The sequence below is a fragment of the Triticum aestivum genome, chromosome 7A (genome assembly GCF_018294505.1).
Source record: "Triticum aestivum cultivar Chinese Spring chromosome 7A, IWGSC CS RefSeq v2.1, whole genome shotgun sequence".
In the NCBI taxonomy this organism is placed as follows: Eukaryota; Viridiplantae; Streptophyta; class Magnoliopsida; order Poales; family Poaceae; genus Triticum; species Triticum aestivum.
The window spans coordinates 201,455,677-201,472,948 of record NC_057812.1 but is presented as its reverse complement, the minus strand read 5'-3'; the positions used below and the strand labels follow the sequence as shown (position 1 = coordinate 201,472,948).

At 42.1% G+C, this 17,272-nt stretch overlaps 2 protein-coding genes across 2 annotated transcripts; both read left to right on the top strand.

The window, feature by feature from the left end:
* Positions 1 to 314: 314 nt before the first annotated feature.
* LOC123150564 (pyrophosphate--fructose 6-phosphate 1-phosphotransferase subunit alpha) lies at positions 315 to 11,099 on the top strand. Its single transcript, XM_044570404.1, has 18 exons — positions 315 to 532; positions 952 to 1,124; positions 2,145 to 2,257; positions 7,275 to 7,463; positions 7,626 to 7,693; positions 7,821 to 7,904; positions 8,182 to 8,235; positions 8,504 to 8,584; positions 8,670 to 8,763; positions 9,045 to 9,118; positions 9,189 to 9,299; positions 9,382 to 9,426; positions 9,514 to 9,570; positions 9,686 to 9,790; positions 9,869 to 9,985; positions 10,122 to 10,225; positions 10,408 to 10,573; positions 10,651 to 11,099. The coding sequence occupies exons 1-18, from the start codon at positions 461 to 463 to the stop codon at positions 10,777 to 10,779; spliced, it is 1,836 nt and encodes a 611-aa protein (XP_044426339.1). The 5' UTR covers positions 315 to 460; the 3' UTR covers positions 10,780 to 11,099.
* A 2,428-nt stretch (positions 11,100 to 13,527) lies between these two features.
* On the top strand, positions 13,528 to 16,107 carry LOC123150563 (uncharacterized protein At2g39795, mitochondrial). Its single transcript, XM_044570403.1, has 3 exons — positions 13,528 to 13,917; positions 14,943 to 15,283; positions 15,713 to 16,107. Exons 1-3 carry the CDS (start codon positions 13,618 to 13,620, stop codon positions 15,870 to 15,872), a joined length of 801 nt encoding a protein of 266 aa, XP_044426338.1. The 5' UTR covers positions 13,528 to 13,617; the 3' UTR covers positions 15,873 to 16,107.
* The last annotated feature ends 1,165 nt before the right edge of the window (positions 16,108 to 17,272 follow it).

Here is a 17,272-nt window from a genome sequence, read left to right as displayed (position 1 = left end):
AGAGAGGTGCTACGCGGCACCATGAATGCCCTCACCAAAAAACGAAGGAGGCGGCTCGTCGTACTGACGGGTCTCCGCGTGTTTTCATATGGGTCCCTGCAACGTTACATACGCGTCTGAATGTCTACATATCCATCCTCACGCATAGACTGGATAGGAGGATTGCCTATCAGCCCGGATCGGGTCGAGTTGCAGATGCTCTGACATTTTCGTAAAGGAAACCGGGTCCTTTCGTTGGTGCGTGCAGGGCGCGTGACGTGTCTGCTTCGTTGGTGAAGGTGCCGCGCGCCTCCGTCTCCCTCGGGTATAAATGCCAGTCCTCCACAGTTTATTTATTGATTTCCAGCAACACACGAACAGGGGCTCCGTACCGCGAGAGACAGAGGAGAACACCGATCCCGCCGGCCGGCCGGCGACGTGAAACCGCGACTCCGGCGAGAGGAGAGGCCCGACCGCAACGATGGGCAACGAGATGTCGCCCCTCCAGAAGCACCGCGCGGAATACCGCCCCGAGCTCCCGCCCTGGCTCCAGGTATACCCCCGGCCTCCGATTCCCACTTTCCCACGACCGTTCGCCGCGGCATTGCCTCGCCGTGCGCCGATCCCTCGTTCCCGGATCATGTCCGATTCGCCGTCCCACAGGATCGATCTCGTCGACGGCATGGAGAGTGCGGTTTATCCGTTTCGAATATTTCCCTTCGCTTTCGGGTGGGGGTGGGGGGATTCTAGGTGCACCAGTGGTGATCCGATGCCGATGCCACCGCCCCTCCCCCACCGGATCTGAGATTACCACCCGTAAAGGTCGAAGGGAAAGCGATGGCACTCTAATCGCCGATCACTGATCCAATCATCCCGTTCGTAGAAAGCATCTTCCATGGCTGGGCTCATCAAGCCGATCGTTTTCTTGCTTTACAAGTTGATGGGTCTCTTTCTTTTCTGGGTGGAAACCAGGGCACCGCGGTGAAGGTGGAGTACGGCGACGCCGCGATCGCGGCTGACGGCGCTGACGCGCATGTGATCCGCCGCGCGTTCCCGCACACCTATGGCCAGCGGCTGGCGCATTTCCTTCCGAAGACGGCCAATGCGCCGGACGCTACGGTCATAACAGAGCACCCTGCCGTCAGGTACGCATCTTGTAGATATGATCTGGAAAATCTTCTAGATATGTTCAGTTTGTGCTGGCATCTAATGCGGCATTTTCCTTAAATAGCATATCTGTAATTTACTATTACTCCGTCTCATAATGTAAAATGTTTTTTAATATTACACTAGTGTCAAAAACGTCTTACATTATGAAACGAAGGGAGTAGTAATTAGCTTGTGATTTTTCCATCTTTCTACAAAACTTTCGAGTATCTCAACCAATATACTGTACATGAGATGCATATATGCAACGGGTTGTGTATGTGAATTATAGATGTGCTACTTTGTAGTTTGTACCATACGTTGCAGTTTGCACTAAACATGAACACTAGGCGGTCCAGCATTGGAGGGGAACGTTTGGTTCCTGGGTACATATGTACCTCATATGGAATTTTTTTTAGCAATTTAACAAAAAGTCAAAAATTCTAAAAATATTTTTGAAATAAACTTGACCTTTCATTATACTAGTGAGAAAAGTTCCACACAAAAAAAAATTCCCCTTTGACTTCTTTTCAAAAAAGACAAATTTTCGATCAAAATAGTGTGAATAGTGACCTATAATAGCAAATAAATTTTGTCTTTTTCGTTGTGAAGTCAACGTTGTTTTTTTTTGTGAAAATTTATATACTAGTGCGCAAGTAAGTCAAGTTTAATCTAAAAATAATTTTAAACTGTTTTGACTTTTTGTCTAATTATTTTAAAAAATATCCCATATAGGGTGTATATACATGCGGGAGCCAAAGGGTATTTCCCGTCCAGCATTGTCCTGTTTTAACTATGGCTGTCACTGTTGTAGTACTTCAGAAGGGCTACGACATTCAGACCTGCGTAATCAAGCCAAACAGTAGTTAGCTAATCTAATGTTGCAAGTTGTAACTCTATAGGATGGGACTAAAACCATAAATTACTTTGGTACTACATATTTCTGAAATACGTTCTGAGATGTCCCCATATTTTTTTCTCCATGCATCCTTTAATGTAAAATTATCTCTCGGGTGCAGGGTTGGTGTCGTCTTCAGTGGTAGGCAGTCCCCAGGTGGTCACAATGTTATATGGGGACTATATAATGCTATAAATTCTCACAACCCAAGCAGCGAGCTTATCGGTTTTCTTGGTGAGTGGATTGGTTTATTCAGATTGTTCTTTCATGGATATGTAGCTTTAATATTCCAACTACTATTCAGTCTAACAATAATTCACCCATTAGCTAGAGCGTCCTAGCATTTTAGGAATGAAAAAAAAACATGGATACAAGTCCAAAACAGAATTTTAAAATGCAGGAATAGTTGTTCTGATTTATTTATTTTTCTTCAAAAAGGAGGATATCCCTCGGCCTCTGCATCACACGATGCATACAACCATTTTAATAACCAAAGTACGAGGTTCAAAAATAACGTCTCAAGCAATCCGCAAACCAAAGTAAGGTAAAAAAAATGACACAACCGGCAAAAATAGGGTAAGATGACTAAACACCTATCCTATTATTGGACCCCCATCTAAAACGGTTATAGGTATCCCGTGCTACTGTTTTCCTGCGGTTGCAACCAATATCTATAAGCTTTCTGTAATCCGCATGGCCGAGTAACGACCACATACAGATCCAAGCAGACACCCGGAATGACCTGCAAATTTTTTGTGATAGTTTGTCTGTAAAAAGTGACATCGTTCCGGCAGTTTCATATGGCCCAAAGTAATCCACACACTCCTACTCGAGCCACTGTCTTAGGCTCTACCCGGTTTAACTACGCACCAAATATACTGGATAAAGTGTTGGGAGGACTAAGGTTAAAGGACACATGGACCGCCACAATAACTTGGCTAGTGGACATTTGAGGAACAGATATTGTATTACTCATCCTGATCATAAAAACAACAACGTTTATTACCCTCCCAACTACACTTTGCCAAGTTGTCATTCGTCAGTATTACTCCCTTGTGAACAAACCACATGAATACCTTTATTTTTAGCGGCACCTTAACCTTCCAAATGTGAAGCGACCTTTGGGTAGGACTGGTGTTTATCAAATCAATATACATGGATTTGACCGAGAATACACCTGACACGGACAGACAACTTCCAGTGTAGGGTATCCGGCGCATCAGAAAGGTTAACCTCCATCAACCCGTGCACAAGATGCAACCATCTATCCCATCGTTCCCCAGCACCCGCCTGAATTGGATATTTAAAAAAACATAACCAAGTGTTGTACGGACGAAAGCTTATTTATGTTGTACAATTTTATATAAAGAAGAATACTGCAAGGCTAGTGGCTTGTCCCCGAGCCAGGTATCTTCCAAGAATCTAGTATTACATTCGTTCCCAACAATGAATTTACTCCTATTGAAGAAGGCTGCCTTTGTCTTCACAGTAGATCAACCCTTGTTAATTCTGATAGAACGAATGAAAACCATAAGGAAAGTCTCTCAATCATATGTGAATGAGTGGAAAAAGGATGTTGTACAATAAGTGTTTAAATTCCTATAAGATTGAACCATAGTAGATCAACCCTTGTTAATTTGGTAGCATCATTCCTATGATCCAAATGTCCTTCATAGGTCAATTTTCTTAAGGATTCGAAACACGCGATAACCCGACGAAAGTCTTATGATCTAGAGAGGGCTGAGATTCTGTGACTAATTTATACTTGTTTTCCTTTATTAAGTCCAACAAACTACTGGTTGCTTCGCCTCCTTTCAAGTTATGATTTTTTGTGAACATTTACGCTAGAGGTGACACCCATAAGATCTCGCGACCAAATCATGGTTCGGGCACATCGATAGCAAGCTTCCACGCATCCTTGTCCATGGCTAGTTCTTTGGTGGTACTCCAATCCTTCAGATCTCTCTTTACAGACTCGTCCCATGTCAAATTCGGTCTACCCCGACCTCTCTTGACATTATTCGCACTCTTTAGCCGTCCACTATGCAGAGCTTCTAGAGTCATGCGCTGAATATGCGCAAACCATCTCAGACGATGTTGGATAAGCTTCTCTTCAATCGGTCCTACCCCAACTCTATCTCGTATATCATCATTCCGGACTTGGTCCTTCCTCGTGTGGCCACACATCCATCTCAAGATGTGCATCTTCGCCGGACCTAACTATTGAGCATGCCGCCTTTTAGTCGGCCAACACTCAGCGCCATACAACATTGTGGGTGGAACCGACGTCCTATAGAACTTGTCTTGTGGCACTCTTGTCATAGAGAATGCCAGAAGCCTGGTGCCACTTTATTCATCCAGCTTTGATTCGATGGTTCACATCTTCATCAATACCCCCATCCTTCTGCAGCATTGACCCCAAATATCGAAAGGTGTCCTTCTGAGGCACCACCTACCCATCAAGGCTAACCTCCTCCTCGTGCCTAGTAGTACTGAAATCACACCTCATGTACTTGGTTTTAGTTCTACTAAGGCTAGAACCTTTCGATTCCAAGGTTTGTCTCCATAACTCTAACTTCATATTGACCCCCGTCCGACTATCATCGACTAGCACCACGTCATCCGTAAAGAGCATACACCATGGGATATCTCCTTGTATATCCCTTGTGACTTCATCCATCACCAAAGCAAAAAAGATAAGGGCTCAAAGTTGACCTTTAGTGCAGTCCTATTTTAATCGGGAAGTCATCAGTGTTGCCATCACTTGTTTGAACACTTGTCACAACATTATTGTACATGTCCTTGATGAGGGTAATGTACTTTGCTGGGACTTTGTGTTTCTCCAAGGCCCACCACATGACATTTCGCGGTATCTTATCATAAGCCTTATTTTACTCCCTATATCTCTCTATAAGTTGTTGTACCAAGAAAATGGCTTCCATGGTCGACCTCCCAGGCATGAAACCAAACTGACTTTTGGTCATGCTTGTCATTCTTCTTAGGCGGTGCTCAATGACTCTCTCCCATAGCTTCATTGTATGGCTCATCAGCTTAATTCCACGGTAATTAGTACAACTCTGAACACCCCCTTGTTCTTGAAGATTGCTACTAATATACTCTGTCTCCATTCTTCTGGCATTTTGCTTGCCCAGAAACTGTTGAAAAGCTTGGTTAGCCATACTATCGCTATGTCCCCGAGGCCTCTCCACACCTCAATGGGGATACAATCAGGGCCCATCGCCTTGCCTCCTTTCATACTTCTTGAAGCCTCGTTGACCTCAGTCTCCTGGATTCGCCACACAAAACGCCTGCTGGTATCATCAAAGGAGTCATCCAGTTCAATGGTAGAACTCTCATTCTCCCCACAGAACAGCCTGTCGAAGTACTCCCGCCATCTATGCTTAATCTCGTCGTCCTTCACCAGGAGTTGGTTTGCTCCGTCCTTGATGCATTTGAGTTGGTCAACATCCCTCGTCTTCCTCTCTCGGATCTTGACCTTCTTATAGATGTCCCTTTTGCCTTCCTTCGTGTTGAACCGCTGGTAGAGGTCCTCATACGCTTGACCCCTTGCTTCACTGACAGCTCGCTTTGCAGCCTTATTCGCCATCTTGTACTTCCCTATGGTGTCTGCACTCCTATCCAGGTATAGGCGTCTGAAACAATCTTTCTTCTCCTTAATAGCCTTCTGGACATCATCATTCCACCAACAGGTATCTTTGCCTTCGCTTCTACTTCCCCTGGACACTCCAAACTCCTCTGAGGCCACCTTACGAATGCAAGTCGCCATCTTCATCCGCATATTGTCCGCATCCCCTCCTTCCTCCCAAGGGCCCTCCTTAATGACCCTCTCCTTGAACGCCTAAGCTACCTCCCCCTTGAGCTTCCACCACTTTGGTCTAGCAACTTTGGCACGCTTATCCGACAGGACACGAATCTGAAAGCGGAAGTTAGCAACCACAAGCTTATGCTGAGGGACAACACTTTCTCCAGGTATCACCTTACAATCTTGGCACGCACGCCTATCTCCTCTTCTCAAGAGGATGAAATCAACCTGGCTAGAGTGTGGACCACTACTAAAAGTCACAAGATGTGATTCTCTCTTTTTAAAGAGGGTGTTAGTTAAGATCATGTCGTAGGCTGGAGCAAAGCTTAAGACATCTTCTCCTTCTTGATTCTTGATGCCATAGCCAAAGACCCCATGCACCCCTTCAAAACCTGTGTTAGATGTACCCACATGGCCATTGATGTTTCCTCCTATGAAGAGCTTCTTGCCAATTGGTACACTCCTAACCATGTCCTCCAGGCCTTCACAGAACTCACTCTTGGTGTTCTCATTGTGGCCTACTTGCGGGGCATACACGCTGATAACATTGAGAACCAAGTCCCCAACTACCAGCTTGACCAGGATAATCCGGTCATTTGTCTTTACAAAACATAAATGGATGTACTCTTGACCAAAATTTGCAGATTCACATTTTAAACCAATGTAAATGTTCACAAAATGATCTTCACTAATTGATGTTACTGTAGATCATAAAACATCTATTTTGTGTAGCATACAGGTAGATACACATTTCAGCGGAATTTACAAGTTCACACTTCATGCAACAATCCAGATCTCTTTTTTGTACATGTGATTTTTTTTATTCTCTGACTTCAAATGGGTGAGCGAGGTGCATGTGTGCAAAATGCAGTCAGCAAACAAAAAATCAATTAGGGACCTCTCTGATTCCACTATTTTTCTAGGATTCTACATGGTCCTGCTTGATTTTTATGATTGTTTATCACAAGTATTTTCCCAGATACTCCTTAATGCAACCCATTTCACAAAAGTGTTGATCATTTGCTGTGGTTTGCAATAGTGCAACCAAACTTCCTTTGGTACAATTATTGGGGTTCTCAATGTTATAGGAATAGTCTATCTAGTGTCTTTGGAATCCTTTGAATCAAGCAGGACCTATTTAACTGCACTTTACATATCCAAGCTCACAAAATCATGAAAAAATCTAAGAAAAACGTATGTTCGGATCTTACTAAGTGTCTCATCAGTGTCAGACAGCCAGTTGGCTAAACAGTGCTAGGTGCCACTATTAAATCTTCGGAATGCAAATATGTGAAGCCCTCAGTGCTTTTTGTCCCTACATATACGTGTGAATGCATAATTTTGACTTAGACATAATTAGATATCGTATAATGAATCCTGTATCTGTTCCCTTTTACTGATTATTTCTAATTTTTTGTGTTGAAACAGGCGGAACTGATGGCTTGTTTGCTCAGAAAACTTTGGAAATCACTGAGGAAGTTTTTTCTTCCTATAAAAATCAAGGTGGTTATTATATGCTTGGCCGAACCAGGGACCAAATCAGAACAACTGAACAAGTAAAGGCAGCAATGACTACTTGCCAAGCTTTGAAGTTGGATACTCTTGTAATAATTGGAGGTATCATTTATTACTATCTATTAAGATACTTTATTGATATTAGCTGTTATTTACTCTGTTATGCAGAGGCCGGGTGTAATGCTTAAATCTTTTAAGTAATAAAGCGCCCCTTATTGGAAAAACCCTGTTATTTACTCTGCATGCCCTCTTTTCTTTTTGTAGGTGTCACATCCAACACGGATGCTGCTCAGCTTGCTGAGACTTTTGCTGAGTCGAAATGTTCAACAAAGGTGGCTGAAAATTGTCTAATAAAGCTAGTTCCTTCATTATAATCGTTTGTACTGGTTCACATCCCTGTGGTAGTAAGTATTTTCCTTACAAAGTGCAAATCGCCTGAGACAATCTGTTTTTTAACAGGTAGTTGGTGTTCCTGTAACTTTGAATGGTGACCTTAAGAACCAGTTTGTCGAGACAACTGTTGGTTTTGATACCATATGCAAGGTACATTAATTTATATAGCAAGCTATTGAGTTGCTTCCTTATTTAGCATGTGGTATCATTTTAGAGATGCACTGTCCGCCAGTCCGCCTGTTACATTTTATTGACCTGTCTAGAGGTATGGTGAGTAGCTGCGAGGAGCATCTCATTCTCACTACTCAGTTTGATCATCCTTCTTTTTTACTATGGTTTCGGCATTGTTTGTTTTAGTGTTACCTTACTAATTTTGCTATTTAATTTACATTTTTTACGGTAACATGAATTGCTACTTATTTAACAGGTGAACTCACAGCTCATAAGTAATGTCTGCACTGATGCTCTTTCTGCTGAGAAGGTAACACATAATGGATGGTCAACCTCCACCTTAACACATTTCATGAGTTTAAATACTTTTTTTGGTGAAAGCTAGTAAAGTAGTCCTAAGTTCAGTCATTTTCTTTCTTCTACATACCGTGCTACCGGCCTATTACTCATAAATTTGCCTCCATTTTATAAAGGCGCTCTGTATTATCTACATAATTTCTGAATTTTATAACACACAAAATTCAAGTACGCAGTCTACATTTTTATCTCTCTTAAAGCTTCATCATTTTTCTCGGCAGTATTACTACTTCATTCGCTTGATGGGGCGGAAAGCATCTCATGTGGCCTTGGAATGTGCTCTTCAGTCACATCCAAATATGGTTAGGGATGCTACTTTTATTTTGAATCGACTTGTTTGATCCATAATACAAACATTACAAACTAATCTGACTTGATAATGCTCAGGTCTTACTAGGGGAGGAGGTTGCTGCGTCAAAACTTACAATTTCTGATATTACAAAGCAGATATGTGATGCTGTGCAGGCAAGGGCTGAAAAAGGTAGGAATCATATGGTTCTTACAAGCTTCGTATTGTAGTGTCATGTTGCCATTGTTTATAATAGGCGGTAAGGCGACCTAAGGTGAGCACCAACCGCCCTGACGCCTAAGCGTGTAAAGCGGGCATAATAGTAAGGCGCTGCCAGGGCGCCTTGCTGCCTAAGCGTCCAAGGGGTGACATCTTGTAAATAATGCATGTTGCCATAATATCTTGGGCACATAAATATATCATGCAGTTGCTATTATTCCTTATGATTCACAGTATCATACTATCTTGCACAGATAAATACCATGGTGTTGTACTTATTCCCGAGGGCCTTGTCGAGAGTATACCTGAATTATATGCTTTGCTTCAGGTCAGTATCAGTACATGAAACAATGGTGTTGTTTATTGAATAGTTCACTGAGCTTAGCTTATACTTGTAGGAAATTCATGGGCTACATGATAAAGGTGTTTCCATTGAGAACATCTCTTCTCATCTTTCGCCTTGGGCTTCTGCACTATTTGACTTTCTGCCTCCATTTATCAGGAAACAGGTATGTATTTCTTGTTTTCATATTCAGAAATCCATAATTTGGAGAAGATTTTATTGCTTCAACTTTTTTTTTTGTCGTGCAGCTACTTCTGCATCCAGAATCTGACGACTCTGCTCAGCTTTCTCAGGTGGCACAGCAATTCAGTCTGTGATATTAGCCTATCCTTTTTGTTTTACATTTGTTCGGGCATCAGATTTATATGTGTATCTTGCAGATTGAGACTGAGAAGCTTCTAGCCCAGTTAGTTGAGACAGAAATCAACAAACGTCTGGTGAGCATATCCTGCAGTCATTTGTGGAGAACTAGTTTAAGACCTATGAGTTATTAGTTCACTTTTAAAATAAGCACCACCTTTATCAGTGCATATTGTTTATTGGCTTATTTAGGAGGAAGGCACTTACAAAGGAAAGAAGTTCAATGCAATTTGCCACTTTTTTGGCTACCAAGCAAGAGGTGCCCTGCCGTCAAACTTTGATTGCGATTACGCCTATGTAAGTTCCACCTCACTTCTCTATATCATGTTCCATCTGGTTATTCTCCTTGATGGCCGGCCAATTGTTTGATTCCAGGTTCTTGGTCATGTATGCTATCACATCATAGCTGCTGGTCTGAATGGCTACATGGCCACTGTAACTAATCTAAAAAGTCCTGTGGACCAGTGGAAATGTGGAGCTGCTCCTATTACGGTGAGCATATGGGATTGTTAGTGTTTGTATGTTTTTTAGATTATGTTCCTTTAAGATTTGCACATGATCCATCCCACACAAGTTTATGTGAAGCACAAAGTGATGCATAACCATTTCTGCATTTGTTCACGAGCAGTCTATGATGACGGTAAGGGGATGGTCGCGCGGTCCCACTGCCAGTCAAATTGGGAAGCCCGCTGTCCACATGGCAAGCGTCGACTTAAAAGGAAAAGCATACGAGTACGTATGATTTCTGGTTTGAAATTAAGTGCCATCTTTTATTCACTAGTCATCGTGTTCTTCTATTCTCCATTGCCTGTGAAGAGGAAATTCTCCATTGTTTCACTGGATACATACACCGTGGAAAAGGATAAAAAGACATGTGCTCGTATTTACCAAAGTAATCGTTTTGTGCCTTGCAGGCTGCTGAGGCAAAACTCTTCCAGCCTCCTGATGGAAGACATCTACAAGAACCCTGGACCGCTGCAATTCGAAGGACCGGGGGCCGACGCAAAGCCCATCTCGCTGTGCGTGGAAGACCGGGACTACATGGGGAGGATCAAACAGCTGCAGGAGTATCTGGAGAAGGTACATCGGCCAACAACTTGGTTATCCGACTGGTAACAGTCCTTTTATTGGTTCTCATGATTATGCATGCCACGCAGGTGAAGAACATCGTGAAGCCTGGGTGCTCGCAGGATGTGCTGAAAGCTGCACTGAGCTCCATGGCACATGTGACGGAGATGCTGACCATCATGTCTTCTCCGTCTTACAGTGGCCAAGCGACCATCTGAGAGCAAACTCGGAGCGTTCCATATGCCGGAATCCCACAGGCATAATTTTCCTTTTGTCGGCCGTAGAAACCGGGATCTTGATAGGCTCTGTTCTTTATCTGAGTTTTAGACTGCAGAGTGTGGCAAGTTTGGAGATTGGGATTTGGGAAGAGTTAGAACAGGAATAATTGCCCACTTTTATGGCAGAAATCAACGTCAATATAATCAGTGTGAGTTAGAAGCTCCGGATAATAACAAAAAATACTGTGTAAATGGTAACCCTATTTTTTCTTCTCTTATATAAATGCAATCCTTACCCGCTAGAGAAGCGGCTTGAGTCACACTAAAGTGGCACCATAGCATTTTTTTGTCGAGACAACATGGCACCATAGCATTATTTTTTATTTTTTCGAGGGATACGTGGCACCATAGCAAAGCCGAAAAAGCTGGAGTGAGGATTTTGGGCTCCCGGGCTCTATGGAGCCTGCATTTTTCAAAAAAGTTTTTTTAATCAACCTTTCAAGTTTCAGATTAGTTTTTTTTTAACACAGTACAGCCGCAAGCGCTCCCTCCGTTCCTAAGTATAAGGCTTTCTAGAATCTCTAGAAAGACTTATATTTAGGAACGGAGGGAGTACATATGTAAAATTTAACAAAGAAATACATTTTGATGTGAGTTACACAAAAAGAACATACTTTTATAGTGAAGAGTATATGTGCACTACATGAATTTTATTTGTAGTTCACATACAAATGCATTTCATCATCAAACTTTACAAACAAGTACTCCCTCCATAAAAAAATAAGACCGTTTAGATCTAAACGGTCTTATATTTCTTTATGCACATACGCATTCTTTTGTTTAATTATTTTCAGATTTTTAAACTTAAAATCATTTTTTAAAGAGAGCCAAAAGTAATTTCTGAGCACCTACAAATTTCAAAGAGTAGATTATACCGAGGGTCCATAAAATTGGCTGGTGGTTTTATTTACTTCGAGGATGAACACATGGATGGCAACTGAGTTGGTTCACTCGGTAGTCCTCGCCCGAAGGTCCAATTGATCAGAGAACATCGACTGTGTTCTGGCCAATTGTGGGAAGTGTTTACGCCGAGAGGTTGATTTAGCGGCCAGGAAATGTCCATGGGTAATGAGTTGGATCACATGGTCTAGACCGGTGAGGATGCGAAAGGCTTCCTAAAGTATATTTTTTTTCATAGTGTGTCTAGGGCACATCTAGATGTGCTCTAGTTATTACACATCTGAGTGAGTGAATTAAACATAAAGAAAAATTGAAAAAAGAAAAGGAAAATATCCACACGAATCTTGACGTAAGATCAATGACATAGAACTTAGATATGCGATACTTATGACACATCTAGATGTGCTTTAGCAAAACTGTATTTCATAAATATAATCCTTGTACTGTGTCCTCTATCTCTCTCGTTTTCTCTTCCTCTCATGACAAATTCTTCTTCTTCCTTTCTGCAAGGAGACAAATATAGTTCTGTTTTTGGAACTTATGTGCTCGTTTTTTGTCAATAAATCTGACGTCAGTTTTTTAACCATGGCAAACATTTTTATGATAAACTAGATAATTGCCCCTGCGTTGCAACAGGAGTATAAACATTCTAATGGATTAGCCCGTTACTGCACGTCTATTATTATATTAATGTGCTAAAATCTTGGCAATTTTTTGTAAGCAATCGCCATGATTTACCTATCATGTTATTGTTAAGCACTTATTCGGTAGAATTTAATCACTTACCAAAGAAATATGTTTTTGCTTTGGTAAGTTAATAAAACATGATACAATTGATTCCATTTTAAGGAAAATCGATGGAAAAAAACTGAAATGGGAGAAAAAAATCAAAAAGAAGAAGGAAAGAGGGGGGGGGGGTATAAGGAAGGTTGACGAAAGAGAGGTGAAATGGAAATCTTGCGTTCTTTTTAATTTATTTATGATTTATGATAAATTATGTTGTCATGAGGATGTCAATTTTCTTTACCAAGCATGGCAAATCTTTAGCATGTTCAGACACGGCAAGGATCCTTCTTTGACAAATTGCCATCCTCACGACAACATAATTTATCATTTTGGACGTTTGATTTGCCATGCTAAAAAATCTAACCTTTTATATGCAGAGGTATATGTTGTATTGTCACCGTAAGAGTGAGCTCCATGTGCCCACAAAAACAATGAAGAACTAGATGATGCCCCGCTGCGGGAATCTTGATAAACATATGCTAAAAACTAAAACTATTGCAAAAACAAATTTAAGAATGCCCTTGGGATATATTTTGAAAACAATAAAGTATATGAAGCATGTCACAGAAATGTTGTATAAAAAGAGGAATCTATTGGATTGAGTCAAACGGGTGCCATTTTTAACAAAAGAATGTGCTAAAAAAATGTGTAACATGACAATCTATGATGCGCACAAAAATAGTGAAACAAATCCATGCATGATTGCTGAGGTGACTGGGCTGCATGAATAAATTAGTGCGTAAATTGTAACTTATGACCAGATGCATGACTTGATGATGTGGCATAGTTGCATGAATATAAAAAATTGATTTTATTTCTAGAGGTAAAAGGAAAATAGTTTTTTTTTAGATTTAGGAAAAATAGGTTGTTGGTTGCAACTATTTAAAAACAGAGGATGAGCTCTATGGGCCGGAAGGGCATTCTCAAGTACACTGGGTTGGGCCGCTGAGCTTCTCTGCTGAGCTCCATTACTTCTTACCTTTTCTCCAAGTCTTCTCCATTCGGCCTCCAGCCCTTTAAACCCCACAAAACCCTAGACTTCGCAGCGAGCACCCGTCGTCGGATCCCCAGAGAAACACCAAAGCCCGAGCCATGTCGTCGGCGTCCCTCGCCGCCAGGCTCCTCCGCCGCGCCGCCTCTTCGTCGCGGGCCTCCACCCTATCCCGACGCTGCGCCCACTCCTCCGCGACTTCCCGCGCGCCCGTTTCGCTCGCCCAGTTCCACCCCGCCGCCGCCGCCGCCGCCGCCTCCCCGTCAGGGGCCCCTGCCCGCCGCTTCCTGTCCTCGCAGTCCCCGGCGGCTTCCTCCAAGATCTCCCCGGACGAGAACCTGAGGCGGGTCATCGACTCCGAGATCGAGTGCGTCGTCGAATCGGAGGAGGGCTCCGCGCAGGTCTCTTGGCTTCCTTAACCATCGCCCTTGCATTTCCTTTTCGTTCTTTCGAGATAGTAGTTTGACTCCATTTATACACGATCGAGCTTTATTATTTGTGGTGTGAATACCGGAGGAAATACCTTTTTTTTTTGCGAAGGACCGGAGGAAATACCTTGATCCCGCGTATTTGGGAAATATTAGGAACAGAGCCAAAATTGAGGTTGTCGATGCAAGACTGTCTAGCTTTTATGTGGTATAAAGCAGTAGTACTAGCTATGCCCGTGATTGTTGCTCCTGCAGTGAACAGCTAACTCTGGGAATCTCTCATCCCTGCATCTCAAATTGCAGAACAAGGACTCTGCTACATTGCTGGGATGCCGTTAGTCAGTAATGGTGACTATTCATCAGGATTAAAGAATTAAAATGGTAGTGGTATGGATGGTAAAAAGGAAATATTGTTGGTATATTACAAAACCCGGTTGGTGAGATCCTGGCCTGTGCTGGATGCTCCAGCTCAATCCAAGAGGTTCACAAACTTGACTTTGATAGCTCAACTTTTCAGATGTTCAAGTCATTCCCCTTCTAAACTACTCCCTCCGTCCCATAATGTAAGACGTTTTTTTTACACTAGTGTCAAAAAACGTCTTGCATTATGGGACGGAGGGAGTATTTATGAGTCAATTGGACATTACTAAATGAAGTTTGTGCACATTTGAAATGTTTATTCAGGTAAGTGAACGTTATAAATTTACCTTACGTAGTATTAATTGCTCTCTGAGGTCCATAAACTCCAGTATATGGTACTATATGTCAATGTGATAAAGTGTTATACTGCGATGATGTAAAGATGGGTTTCATAGACTGATGTCGCATACTATACCTTGTGTTATACTTATGCTTTGCAAGTACTTGATTGTTTTATCTTGTTAATAGGAAGAAATGCTTTAGTTTTGCTTCAAAAGAACCTTTGAATGTAAAACAATACTCTGATATTTTTGAAAAAGGACATGACCAAAATACTTGTTTTGAATTGTTTTCAACAGCAAATTGATCCACCAGAAGACTTCCCCTTTGAGATAATTGATAACCCTGGTGATCAGTCCATCGTTCTCAAAAGAGAGCTTGCAGGAGAGACTATTAAAGCTACTGTCTACACAAATTTTGATACTGAGGAAGATTTGAACAATGAGGGCTCTGATGCTGAGAATGATGATGACTCATTTAAGCCAGCACTTCAGATGGTTGTCACTGTTGAGAAACCAGGAGGCTCAATCCTGGAATTTGAGTGCAACTTTAATGATGATGAACTGGCAATTGAAAATATGAGGTTGCTGAATCGCGATGCCAAGTTTACTGAGAATGCATATGAGGGGCCACAGTTCTCGTAAGTTCAATTTTTCTTATCTAACTTATATTATTTCTTCAATTTCAAGCATCATAATAAGCCAACCAAATGGTTGCTGAATCATAATAAAACAAAACGGTATACTTTCAAGGATCCCTGGTCACAAATTTCGTGTTGTTTTCCACGAAATGGCTCAAGCTTGACATTACTTGTATGTGTTTCTCCCCTGGCTGATTATTCACCCCAAAGTTCTGTTTGCTTAAGTACTTAGATGACTACTACTCCCTCCGTTCCATATTACTTGTTGCTGATTTAGTACAAAGTCTCCCTCCGTTCCATATTACTCGTTGCTGATTTAGTACAACTTTGTACTAAATCAGCGACAAGTAATATGGAATGGAGGGAGTAGTAAACTGCATTGCATCTTATGGTTTCTTCTGACATTTACTTACTCATTGTCTTCTACAGTGATCTGGATGAGAGCTTGCAGAAGTCCTTCCACAGGTATCTTGAGGTGAGGGGGATCAAGCACTCGCTGCATGACTGGCTGCACGAGTACATGATGACCAAGGATGAGAGGGAGTACGTGGTTTGGTTGAAGAACATGAGAGAGTTCATCGAGAAATGAGTGCCACTGCCCGTCATTCTCTTTTAATAGAACGAACATGCCTGGTGCTCTATGTCAAACCTGTCTGATCATAATTGTGCATTGCTTTCTAGCACGCCAAGTCTCGGTGAACGCCGAGCTGGATTTATATTTTGCTGGACCTGTTAGCTGTAGAAAAGCTTCGGCATCTTATCTTTGATGTTTAACCTGTGATCCATTCAGGTATGATCAATTAATGTGTTTTCAGCCGTGAGTATATTGCTACGTACTCTCTCCGTTCCTAAATATAAGTCTTTATAGACATTTCAAATGGACTACAACATACGGATGTATGTAGACATATTTTAGAGTGTAGATTCACTCATTTTGCTCGGTATGTAGTCATTTATTGGAATCTGTAAAAAGACTTATATTTAGGAACGGAGGGAGTACGTTCTAGAACCATGAGGGGATGATTCAAGATATAATTGCCTGTGGACATTAGTTGAATAGTTTACCATTGAAAACAAATAGTAACCTGCAAGCCAGTTAGATTCAAGCTTACAAGTTTGTATCCCAAGAAAGGAAGAGGGTGACGTTTTGAAACTCCTGGTTTATGCTTGGCTGCTACTTCTATGACCTCGTGATATCTGATTGTTTAAGCCATACGCGTGAGAGAACGGTGACCGGAGAACCAGCAAACTTAGAAATCCAAATCAGTTGTACAGCAAAAGCAAACAATTCCTTCGAGCTTTCTTGCTTCAGTTCTGTCGGCTGACAGAGCTGAATGTCCTCACCGTCATTCTTTTTTAAACAAGGCAAAAGAATTGCCATTTCATTGAGTAAGGAAGTTTTAGCACAAAACCGCAAAGCGGTGAAAAAAGAAAGAACTACTCTCGCAGCATTACAAAGCCCAAAGAGACACTCTTTAATCTTGGAAATGAGAACCATCGAAGGAACTGAGAACCATCGAAGGAACGGCCGTGTTACGGAAGGCTCTAGGATTGCGTTCGGTCGAAGTCTCCCATGAAATAAGCATCATCAGAGAGGCTAGCGCCTTGTGAGATCCAAGCCGAATGTGTATGTTGCTGATCCACCAATCTCTCACCGAGACCTTCGTCGCCCAGGTGTCCGTGTTGACGTGCTGCATTCCAAGCAACGGAATAATGTCATTCCACACCCGAAGAGTGAATCAGCATTGTAAGAGGAGATGGGCCGCAGTTTCTTGACATTGTTTGCATAGAGGGCATACGCCACAATTGGGCCAACCCCGCCTAATTAAGCGATTAGACGTCCAGATCCTATTTTGTAGAACGAGCCAATCAGAAAATTTGAACCACGAGGAAGTCCATACCTTCTAGACTGATTGCACCAGATACGAAGTAGTAAGCCCTTCAAAATGTGCCTTGTATGCCGAAGAGGCGGAGTACATACCATCTTTA